Source organism: Danio rerio, chromosome 8 (assembly GCF_049306965.1).
Source record: "Danio rerio strain Tuebingen ecotype United States chromosome 8, GRCz12tu, whole genome shotgun sequence".
Taxonomy (NCBI): Eukaryota; Metazoa; Chordata; class Actinopteri; order Cypriniformes; family Danionidae; genus Danio; species Danio rerio.
Genome location: NC_133183.1, coordinates 10,223,446 through 10,236,328, shown reverse-complemented (window position 1 = coordinate 10,236,328; position 12,883 = coordinate 10,223,446). Strand labels below are relative to the sequence as shown.

The following is a 12,883-nucleotide window of genomic DNA, read 5'->3' as shown; positions in this document are numbered from 1 at the left end:
GTAAACACACTATACCTACACACAGTTCTGTCCAAACAGCTTACAAAAGTTGATTTTCATGATAGGTGCCCTTAATTCATTTAACTTCTGAATTTTTTTTTGTGCTGTCAAAATTAGTGCGTTAACGCAAGCGATTAATTTGAAATATTTAACGCGTAAAAAAAAATTAACGCAATTAACGCAGTTGCAGGTTTTTTTTTTACTTTCTGTTTTGTGGACGTGTTCAACATTCAAAGAAATATGGATAAGACCAAGGAAGCACTTTTTGAAGGCAAGTTTTTGTATAAAACAAATAATGACGGATCACTAGGCTATCCAGAGCGATCATGCGTGTTGATTCTGAAAGGAGTCGCTCCGGCACGTTGTGTGTGTCTGTGTCAGGGGTTGAGTGAGCGACATAGTTGAATGGGGCGTGCGCGCGAGACTTACCTGAAGATCAGTGGGGGTGAGTTGTGAAAAAAAATAATTTTTAATTTTCCATATCTGTAATGTCTGTATTTTGGCATTTTTTTGCAGTCCACTTAGAATCAAACTTGTCAATAAATTTTTTTTTCTTTATTGGTATTGTTTTAAAATTCAAATGGCCTTAACATGCCTGTGTTTTAATTTCTGTAATAAATATGGCTGTCAAGCCAGGATCTTGATGGTTTATTGTGGGTTTGTTGTTTACATGAAGAGATCTGTTACAAGTTAAACAAAAACTCTAATAAACACTTATATTTTGAATTTAAATAGTTTTTTTTCTTGCGTTTACATTAATTTGACATTTGAATACACAAAATGACAAGTTTCAGTCTTTAAAATGTGATTAATCGTAATTAATCGCGATTAATAAAAAGAAAGTGCAAATAATTAGTAAATTTTTTTAATCAATTGACAGCACTAATTTTTAAAAATAATAATTTAATTACTCACTCAAAATGTGGCTGGACAGCATATGATAATAATCTAACAGCCACCACAAGTCTATTATTTAGAATTAACCAACTCTAGTACAATGATAAGGCCCTTTCTGCTAAAAGACATGATTTTATACAGTTAAAAAATTTTTTGGACCCATATGACATCAAGTCCTTTTACAGGCAGGGAAACATATTGCGTTTCAAGGAAAAACAAACATTTGTTTTTGTTTCTGAGAGCGTGCAGTGATGAATCATGCACAGCCAGACAAAATCAAAATTCATTTTCTCTATGTTGACAAATCAAAGCACAGAAAGGGTTATTAATCTCACCACGATTTGTTCTTCTCTTGCATAGGTCACCTTGCTGTCGTCAAAGTAATACCACTGGCCGTTGTCCTTGTTCCGGGCATAACTAGTATCTGGCGGAGAAAAATTACAATAGTCAATGACCAATATAGTGAATCATTTATGGCATGCTGTTTTGAAATGAACACTAAGAGCTCTGAATCATACAGTGTCCGTCTCGGAGTCCGCCGTAGTGGTTGGACACAGAGATCAGGTCATATGGACAGGGAGGTTCAGTACTGTTCACTGTCTTCTTTAAGAGGAAACCTGAGAAATCCAAATCCCTGCAGACAGAGAATGAGAAGCAGAGCTGATCAACCAAGAGGAAAATATACAAGTATATGGGTGTGTTCACTCTTGTAGTTCAGTTTGTAAAAAAGAAAATTAAGTAACACTTAAGTTTGTAGTCCACATGAACCGGAAGCAGCAACCGAGAAAATAAAATATTAAATGAGAAAACAGTGGGCTTGGCTTGTTTTTTTTTTTTGTTTTTTTTTTACTGCGAGCTGATTGGATGTAGCAAAGTAGGCTTTTCATTCAGAAATATAAGTAAAAAGGTTTCGGAAGAGTTATTACTCTTATAATATAATAAGTTATAAAGAGTTATTACAACCTAACAGACACATCCTCCTCACCATTTCTGTTTGTGGTCAAACTGACAGCTGGAGGGGCGGGGTTAAGTATGTTAGCCACGCCCAATACCTCAGACAGATGTAATCTGAGAATTTAACTGAAAACAAACAGGAAGTGCACTTTTACATTTCTAATAAAGATTACAATAGCAAACCATTTTTTTTGAATGACATGAATGATGAATTGTTCACCACAAAACTAGCAATGTAAGCTGGCCAAATCATATGGTTAGTTTTGATTTCCTGTGTACTTTTAGTAACAATTCACACCATTTTCAGTGCTCAGCATATATGAGTGCACCCCTCACAAATCTCTCTTTTCATATTTTTAATAGGAAGCTCTACAATATTATATGTGTGCATATACATTAGATTAGTCAGTACTGAAGCCAAATCTGGAGCTTATCTAACAAAATAACTTATGATAACAGTCCATAAACTACAACACCCAAATTTATATGTTAGAGTAAAATATAAATACAAATTAAAAAAAAGAAAAAGTCAAGAGAAACTTAAAATGTAAAAGTTTAGTTGAAATTTTGTGGGTTGTAATTTCATTTTTGCTTGAATTTAATTGTATTATCTTTCATTTTCTAAATATGTCTGCCTCCTCAATTATTATTCTATTAAATATATCTGTTTAATAAATCTGTTTTGTGTAAATGCACCAAAATACATTGCCTACATTCACTGAGAAATGGAGACTAATGTTCGTTTTCAAAATGTACTCAGTTATGCTGAGCACTGTATATAGCTTATAATAATAATCAATAATATAATAATAATAATAATAATAATATAATTAATATAATAATAATACCTGCCTATTATTAAGATATTCACTGTTTATTAGCACTTATAAAGTAAAATCACATTTTACATCCCTCATCCTACCCATGACCTAAACCCAATTATAACCTTACTTACTATTGAGGGGTCACGAAACACCAACACATTTTTTGAGTTGTTGACAGTCATATGTGTGTCCCACACTGCTATAAACACTATTAGGACATACATTTCACAAAACAGTGAAAATTGGTTAGTTTTGCGTTATTTCAAGCAAATTCGTTCTTTCGGTTTAAAACTATATTTTGAAGCTGCGTCACGGCGATTATATTCTTGCGTGTATTCCCGCGTGTAAAATGGCTGTCTGTACTGGTGAGTACAACGTGACGTCTTTGAGGTTTCAGCATTTATTCATGAAAAAGACTTGGTTCAAACCAATCAGCGCGCTCTATTGTGAATGAGGTGCAACTTCATTAATGTGCATGATAGCTTCGAAGACTGTTTTTACTTGTTACAGTGTTCAGACGGCCAAATTAAGTGGAAAAACAAGAATTGTTTGGAGATAGGGGTCATCAGTGTTGCTTTTATAATTTGCTGCAATGAAGGTTTGTTTTCATTTTCCCGCTATGAGAGTGCAGCTGGACTCACGTGTGGATTACAGTGCACGTGACACGCAGCAGAAATGCGTTTGTAAGGAACATTTTTACCAGAGAGCTTTTCACATCTGAAAATGGTGAAATCCGGATTTGCCGCTCGACTCCTTTAAAAAAAAAAGACTTGTTTCCAGTTTGTGTTGATTGAAATGTCTCTACAGATTTGGTAAGTTAGCGATCAGTGTTCTTTGTTTATGTTTATTCAAAGGTAAAGTTAGTTCGTATCGTCAGCAGTACCCTTTTAGTTTTTAAAGACAGACCTTAGTCAAAATGATTTATTTACTAAGTTTACAGTATGTTAATATCACTACAATGTTATGGACTTAAAGATCCAGTGCAAATGCTGCTCTCCGAGTGTAAACCATACCCATCAACCCTCCCGTTTTTCCCAGGAATCTCCCGTATTTTACAGTTCTATCCCGCTAGCATCCCGTATTTTTTCACATATTTTCAGTGTTTCTCTGAAGGGTGGCAAGAAACATTAAAGAGCCGAGCATCCCTATATGTAACCCATACCGCCGGACCACAAGGGGCCGCCCCTTGCTCTTAAATATGATTCTGTTCCGTGCTTTCACTTTGTTTAGGCACTAAAAAACTTTGAAATAAACATAAAAATGGCGCGATTGCCCTTCCTTTTCATTACAGGTGCCGTCACCCCTCCTATGCAATCCTCAAAACATTCATATAATGATGCATGACTTTCAGCTGACGCGCTCTATAGTGATAAACAGACGCTGTTTCCCAAAAGGATTTTGTACACGCAATTTGAAGTGGAGCGAAAATCTGGATTTTGGGTGCGTGTTTAAACAGACATATACACATAATTAATAATAATAATAATAATATCTAAAGATGTCGATCTTGGAGTTTATTTTTAAAAACCCAACTAATTTTATCTTAAATGAGCATAAAAAGTTAGGAAAGCAGTCAAATACCTTCATTAAATTGTTAGATGTGTGCATTTTTAAAGTGACACCTGTTATTTAATGTAATCAAACAAAAAAAAACGAGCATAAAAGATTCATTCGTTGCTCTTTAATCAGAATATGTAAGTTATACAGGGAAGAAACGGCTAATGAGATTTGATAGCTTGATTCTATTTCATTATAACAGGTATTCATTTTAATAAGCTGAACTGTTAGCTAATGTTTTTGCTGCTAATGTACATATTTATTTTTTCTTTTGTGAATAATAATAATAAAACATATTACTGACCATTAAACGGTTTATTTACAATGAAACAGCTCTAAATGAACATATTTAGTAATTAAAAATTTGGATTTTTAAAGGGGGGAGGATCCTTTATTATGGTGGGTATATCCCTTATATTCACTTCCCAATGCTGACAGGTATGGTGTAAACTTAATCAACCTTAATCAAACTATTACGGTCATGTATAATTTGTTGCATTTAGTGTCAGGATAGTCTATATACACACGGCTTTCTGATAAAATATTTTTCGAAAAACAAACATGACATGCACTTTAAGAAAAAAAAAGGTATATAAAGGGATAGTTCGCCCAAATCTGAAAATTCTGTTATCATTTTCTCACCCTTCAACCTGTTCAAGTTTCTTTCTTCTGCTGAACACAAAAGAAGTTATTTAGATTTTTTGTGGGAAACCTGTAACCATTGACTTCCACAGTATTAGTATCTTCAACTATGAAAGTTACTGGTTACTAACATTCTTCAAAATATCTTCTTTTGTGTTCGACAGAGTGAAGAAACTTATCAAGGTTTAGAACAACTTGAAGGTGAGTAAATGGTAAATATATTTTATTTTCGGCTGAACTTTCCCTTTAATGGCCTATTTTTCACCTGTATTAAACTGTTGTAAGCAACATTTTGTCTTTGACAAGGAAAAATGAGGATTCTATTACATGTATGGTGATATCTTTTATGCCAGTTTTCCAATCATTTAGATGCCAATGTTCTGGAGTTTGGAGTTTATTTAGAATAAGTTTCAATTCCTCTGGTTGAGGTGCACCAAACCTGCCAAGCGTGAACACAACTTAAAAATGAATCATAAAATAAATCACTGTTGATCTTACCGCAATGGGAACTCCACAATTGTGTCCAGTTTTTCTCGAGAGTATTTGGTGTAGGAGAATCGCTTTAAATGGATGATAAGAACCTCCGGCAAAGACCAGAGATCCAATTTCTTAGTGGCGAGCTGATGTCTTTTACATGTGGGACAATACCTGCATACCACAGAAAAGAAAAGTTACATGCGCAGAAGATTTAGTACATCACTAGAAATGATCAAAGTCTGGAATTTGTGATTACCAAGGGTTTTCCTCCTCCAGTGTCTCTACGGTGGTAAAGAGCTCTATACATTCCTGCAGCTGAACTGTTGTTTGCTGGTGAGGTACATCCATGCTTTGATGCTTTATATATTTCTGCAGAAATAAAGAAACAACACATGTTTGCAATAGAAAAGATACAGTTTGCACAGCTTGGACAGACAAGACAGAACATAGTCAATGAAGAATGGATTTTGATTTTAGTTTAATACTGGTTTAAAGAAAAGTTTGCGTATCATAAAAATTTAGACATCCACACAAGAACATTTTAGATATATTGTTTTTATATTTAACTTCTGCTTAAATGTTTTCTTTAATTTCTCTGATATTTTTAATTTTTGTCTCATTTGTAGGGCCAGACTGAATCTGTGGACATTTTTTGCTATTTCTGCAGAGAATTTTGGTAAAAGTCTGCAGATTTCTGCTGAATTATTTTGGGAGTATCATAACTAATACCTTAATATATGAAATAAAAAATAATATCTTTTGAACTTTTACTTAATGTTTAAAATGCAAATCCAATTAGATTCACTTTATTTGGTAAATAAAGCAAGTTTGTCATATAGATTCCGGGTGGGCCTAGTCATTTGCAATGCTTCAACTAATTTGAAGTCCTTTCCGTCATTGAGTTACAGGCTCGTATACCTTTATCTGCTTGTCTGATTTTCATATACTGTGCTATAAAAGTCTATAATGTTATGCTTCTTGTCATTTGGTTTATATGGCATATAATGCTTTAACAAAAGACATTTCAAATTTCTTACAGGAAAAATGAATGGAGGACATACTCCAAGATGCTTTTAAAAAACTCTATAAAACAATTATAAGTAATAAGTTCCATCATTTTTGTTTTCATATTCTTCATTAACTTTTTCTTTTGTTGTCATTTATATCAGTTTGTTTTTATGCATCTACAACTTCTTTTTTACTTTTCATTCTGTTTTTATTACTAAATTACTAAGTGTAATAGGCAAAATACATTTAATGGGTAGATTTTAGAGTATATATTTTTCTTTAATGGCAAAAATCATTAGAATAATAAGACGTTCCATCAAGTAAGTTTCCTACTGTAAATATGTCAAAACTAAATTTTTGATTAGTAATGTGATTTTCTAAAAACTTAATTTGAAGAACTTTAAGGGTGATTTTCTCAGTTTTTCACAACGAATGCTTAGATTTGATGGAGCAGATTTTTCTTTTATGCCAAACATCATTAGTATAATGAGTAAAGATGGCCCATGAAGACATTTTAAAAGTTTCACATTGTAAACATTTCAAAACTCAATTTTGATTAGAAATGTGCAGTTAAAAACTTAATTTAAAGAACTTTAAGGGAGGGTATCTCTGGCACAAATTGTCCTATCCTAACAAAGTATACATCAATAGAAAACATGTTTATTCATATTTTATATGCTGTCGAAATCCACTGAATAAACTTACACTTATGACTGGTTTTGTGGTCAGGATCACACAGTAACTATTACAAGCCTTTCTGGAGTTGCTGATAAGCTAATAAGGAAACTTACTTCAGTCCATAGGTCAACAGAGGACTAAAATATCTATTACAAAAAGCATAATAAAAGTGAAATGCTTTACACTTTCACTGACATGGGTATCTTTAGCCACTCTACCCAGCAGCAAGGCCCATTACCAAATCTATTCCTTAGCCTTCCCCTTACTCCTAAACTGGTGTCCCAATTCTCTTTAGCTTGAAGGTGTAGGGCCATGAGGAAGGGCTACATTTTTCAGGACCACACTCAGACCCAAGGGGTACGAAAATTTTCCAGAATCCACCATCTACAATGGCAACATGGCTGCATATTCAAGTTAGGAGATGCAGAAATGCAGATGCAGAAGTATTTTTTGGCATTAATAAGAATTTTTACAACAAACAAGCTAATGTTTTAATACACTCACACAGCATTCATGTATTACAGCTATGCTTATAAAAAAAAAAAAAAATAGTAAATTTCGCTATCTATAATCCCTATAATAATAACTCCTCTATAGTAGACCCACAACATACTTTCACATCTGTCACTCGATGACACTGGAATGCCCAGGCAGAAAAGTCTAGTGGCTGGGAATGAGCTTTTTACAGTGTCTGCTATAAAGTTAATGTTGTTTTCTTGTGTTTACTTAAATGAATATGGCCATGGTGTAAATACACAGTACAGTTACGAACTTATTTGCACATTATGGGCTCTATTTTGACGGTCCATGCACAAAACGGAAAGCGCAGGGCGCAAACGCATTCAGGGCGTGTCAGAATCCATATTTGCTAATTTACGGACGGGAAAATCCGCTTTGCGCCGTGGCGCATGGTCTAAAAGGGTTGAGTTTATTTTCTTAATGAGTTATAGGTGTGTTTTGAGAATAAACCAATCAGAGTCTCATCTCCCATTCCCTTTAAGAGCCTTGCGTCGTGCCATAAGCGCATTCGCTATTTACATGACGTAAAGTAAGTGTAAGTGGAAAAACTGAGCATTTCACAAGCAAACAGTTAACAGTTTTTTTTTTAACAGACAACAATTAAACAGAGCATCTACCGCGCAAGAATGAAAGATAATCGATCTACTTTCACTTTCGCTCTTGGATAGGGAAACCTTGTACGCACAGACATCAATTAGCCTTAAATAATTAATTTTGTTTGTTAAGCGCAAATATTTGTTTCAAAACTATTTCTAAATTAAGTTCTAATTTCCAGCAAACGAATAAATGAACAATATTTACGAAGTGTGTTCAAAAACCTAAATTATATCCTAAAACACATGCTGTGCCCCATATGGTCTAAAACCTGCAGGTGGGCAAATCTAAGCTTGTTTTTAATAAAACAAATATAAATATGGATATATTAAATAATACTGCTAATAATAATAACATTATACAAAAGCAAATTGTTATGAATGAACTGAAAAAGCCTCCCGAGATGAAGAAGACATAAAAGCAGTGGTTTTTCATATTTATGTAGGCTAGAAAATAATGTTTTGTTATATTTTAATCCTTAATATTTACATCCTAAATATATTCTTATTATATCCTATATATACCCTTAATATTTAAAATTTTTCAAATGTAAAGATATTTGCGTATTGCTCTACATCTTGTGTGTATTAAGCAGTGTGTAAGCGAGGCACAACTCTATTCTATTCTATTCTATAGGTCTATTGAAAAATCTATTATAGTTTCTCAAAATAGCGACGCGCCAGCAATGCGCCTTCCTTTTTAGACCAGAACGCCTATGGGTGCACATATGTACGCAAATGCATTCGCTATTTAAAGAGCGTAGCGCAATGCCTCAAAACGACTCTTGCGCCAAGCTGAAACTAGCAAACAAGTATTGTGTCGCACCTTTTGCCACATTGCGCGGGGTGTATGATAGGGCCCTATATCATTATGATAACATGAATACCCAAAAAATAATGTAACTAGAATAACTACAGCAGTCACTATCATCAATCTCAAGAAGACATATGATGATGTGTGCGGGTGTTGTACTGTTGTGCCATTTCTTAGGTGTAAATTTGAACCCCATTCCTCTTCACACTCTGTTTCAAGGACCACGTGGAAGGGGTACAAAAATGAAATTGGGATTGGGCCGAAATCTCTTAAAGACCTCTTAAATTATGGTTTGTTTACATAATGCCAATAAGGCTATATAAGTTTATTTTATTAAACTAGTTGAGAGAAACATTAAGAAAACCAGGTAAACAATAATATCATATAACATTTTTCATTTTCACCTCAAATGACACAATACTGACTCACCGGTGCATTAGCAGCTCATTTGCAGCTATCCTTTAAAATACGCCTGACACCAATCCTCTAGGGGTAACATAAAGATCAAAGAGCTTATTAGCAATCTTACCTCGGCTTCATTCTCATTGTAGTACTTCTTCTTCATGTCAGGATCCCAGTCGATGGCGATGTATGGCTGAGCTAAACAGAAACAGTGAGTCACGCCATTAAGAGCAGGTACATTCACACTTGCAAACACTCTTGAGTTTAAAGACACCATCTCAGCTATGAAAAGATGTGAATTGAGCATCTGGAATGATAAAAGACATTCGCTCTCACTTTGTGATGACCCTCGCTTACGCCGCACGTGACCCTACAGTAGTACAAAAGCATGAGAAGTTTAGAGAGGTTTATATACTCACAGCTGAAAGAGATGCTGCCACCCGCCTCCGCCATTCCTCTCTCTGTGGTGCCATTAGAGTTCACTGCCTGAATGGTAAAAAGGGCTTTTTTTCGTCTCTCAGTGTAGCGTCTTCTACCCGGATGCCTCTTATTGGCTGGCGTGCAGGATGCGGCTTCTTCCCCGTCTTCCTCCTCCTCATCTTCATCCTCTTCTTTTCCTGAAGGTTCTGCTCCTGCACTTTGGTCGCCGTCAGTGGTGTCAGTGCTGCCACATGCTGATTGGCCCTCCTCTGTACTGCTGCCCCGCTCTTGTTCACTGCTCGACTCCTCCTCCTCAGCTCGCTCCTCCCCCTCGCTGCTCGGGCTGGCTTCTGATTGGCCATTGTTCTGTTCGTTGACCTCATTGCTCGCCCGAGGCTCCTCCTCTTTCTTGGATGACCCCGCCTCCTCAGAATCTTCCTCTCCCTCATCTGTGCAGAAATCAGAAATCATGACAATTTTACCCTCATGCAGCAAATGAAATTAAGCTTTATAGGTCTACACGGTAAAAATGCTGGCTTTGTGTTCAGACAACATGAAGGAATTAAGTTCACTTAATAGTGGATGTAAGTGGATTGAACATATAATGGAATTAAAATTAATTTCATTAATAAAATTAAATTGCCCCCTCAAAAAAGACTCAAGAATTCTGTTGTTTCAGCTCATTTTATGGAAGTAGTCTGAAAATTATTTTTTTGAGAGTAATAGAGGACTAAAATATTCATCAATAAACATTAGAAAAGTATCAGTTTTGACACTTTAATAATAATAATAATAAGTCCTTACATTTACATAGCGCATTTGTGGACACTCAAAGCACTTTACATATTCGGGGGTGGATGGGGAATCTCCTCATCCACCACCAGTGTGCAGCATCCACCTGGATGGCGATTCGGCAGCCATATAGTGCCAGACCATACACCACACACCAGCTGATTGGTGGAGAGGAGTGATAAAGCCAATTATCATATCGGGATGGTTAGAAGGCCAAGATGGACAGAGGCCAGTGGGCAAATTTGGCCAGGATGCTAGGGTTAAACCCCTGCTCTTTTTCGAAGAACATCCTAGGATTTTTAACAACCACAGACCACAGACAGGACACAGGACCTCGGTTTAAGGTCTCACCCAAAAGATGGGCTGCGTGCAAAACCGCCTACTACTCAGTAGGTACTGTATTTGAATTTAAACGTACAACTCAGCCGTTAAAAAAGTATGCTCTATATAGAATGAATGTGAAAACTATGAATGGAATTCGGACGTACTAAATCTGCCATTTTGTCATGGTCACGTGACCTACCTGCGTCAGTTGCGTCGCCTCACTTCCATTCATGAATTCTCTCACGGGGCATTATGGGATAGCGCAGCGTGCATGGGATGCGCACTTCAGAATCTCGCCGGAAGTAGTAAGTCATCCGGGAACTTCTCACCTACTGATTTTCGAATTCTATGAATTCGGACATACTACTCGGCTCGCATACTGATTTTAGCGTACTATATAGTATGGAAGTATGCGGTTTCGGACACAGCAATGGTGTACAGTTTAGCTCCAACTCTAATCACACACAACTGTTTATAGATTTCTAGTGATCTTGAAGACACTGATTAGCATGTTCAGGTGTGATTAGTGTTGCAGCTAAACTATGCGGGACACCGGCCCTTCAGGACCACCCCTGCTCTAAGCTCTTAAATTATGGTTTGTTTACATATTGACAATAAGGTTGTCTCAGTTAATATATTTATTAACATGACCAAACATTGAACAGAACATTTATTACAGTCTTTATTTGTGTTTGTTAAGGTTAGTTGTAAGTCCATTGTAAGTTCTAAGCCTGAATTTGGAATTTAATAATGCATTGGTAAATGTTAAGCTATAATTAGGCAAACATGGAATCTGCGCACGCAGAAATCAGCAGATTGTAATTAGATTCATGTAATTAGAGTTGCATTGTAAACATTAAATACAAGTTAAAAAGGTATTATTTTTACTTCATATATTAAGTTTTTAGATATAATAATCATAAAATCATTCCACATAAATCCGCAGATTTTTTACAAAATTCTCCACAGAAATAGCAAAAAATGTCTGCAGATTCTGTCTGGCCTAATCTATGATTAATAAATGCTGTACAATTATCATTCATTATTAGTACTTGTTAATAAATACATTAACTATAATTAATGAAATAAATATTATTGTAAAGTGTGACCAAAATCTATTATTTTCTATATACTAAAGGGTAATATTTTCTTTTATTACAACAATCTTGGGTAATTTTTTGATGTCTTATCTTTTTTTGTAGAGTCAAATAAAAACAAACAAACACACACCTAAAAATCTCTTACACAAATGGGACATCTTTGTTCTGAAGAGTAACTCGTTTTCATACCAATTATAAAATATATATCAATGAAAGGGAATATGGATATATATTCAATTAAAATGCATGCATTAACAGTCAAAATAACAAAATATAAAAGGATAAAACCATCAATAAGGATGTACAAACATTTAGGTTTGGGGGTCAGGATGACAGCAAATCTTTGATTAAAATTACAGTAATTTCAGCATTATTGGATAATATTATTATAACTTAAATAGATATAAAGATGTAATTGAGTCCTATCTGAACTTAATTTTCATCATAATATCATTATTTAAATCATCAGAAACATTTTTATTATTAGCATCAATATCATGAATAAAAATCATGTAAACAATCTAATTAAAAGGTTTGCCTATGGAAACCACTAACATTTATATAGGATTCTTGAACGAATACCAGGTACTAATAAAAGAAAAGTACAAAAAATTAACTTTTTGTAACAACTTTTGATCAACTGAATGCATCCTTTCAAAAGTAAAAAAAAAAAATTAGTCAATAGGTTTTCTCTTTAAATCCTACAGAAAACTAAATATTCAGAATTTAAAGTCATACCATCACTAACTCCATTGGTCTGTGCCTTGTACAGCTCTTCCTCATCATCTTCCTCTTCCTCCTCTACTTCCTCTGAGGGGTCAAGAGGACGGACATAACGCCTGTGCGGAGACACAATAGTGACACATTAAAATGGCCCAACTC

At 34.9% G+C, this 12,883-nt stretch overlaps 1 protein-coding gene across 1 annotated transcript in view; it reads right to left on the bottom strand.

Annotated features, from left to right (window-relative positions):
- The window catches only part of usp11 (ubiquitin specific peptidase 11), a 39,580-nt gene that overhangs the window by 2,375 nt on the left and 24,322 nt on the right, over positions 1–12,883 (bottom strand). Inside the window, exons 14-20 of the mRNA XM_002663073.8 lie at positions 12,740–12,840; positions 9,785–10,234; positions 9,493–9,563; positions 5,608–5,720; positions 5,373–5,522; positions 1,416–1,531; positions 1,233–1,321 (exon numbers count right to left, since the gene is read on the bottom strand). Of these exons, the coding sequence (XP_002663119.3) occupies positions 1,233–1,321; positions 1,416–1,531; positions 5,373–5,522; positions 5,608–5,720; positions 9,493–9,563; positions 9,785–10,234; positions 12,740–12,840 (1,090 nt within the window). The remainder of the gene's footprint in view (positions 1–1,232; positions 1,322–1,415; positions 1,532–5,372; positions 5,523–5,607; positions 5,721–9,492; positions 9,564–9,784; positions 10,235–12,739; positions 12,841–12,883) is intronic.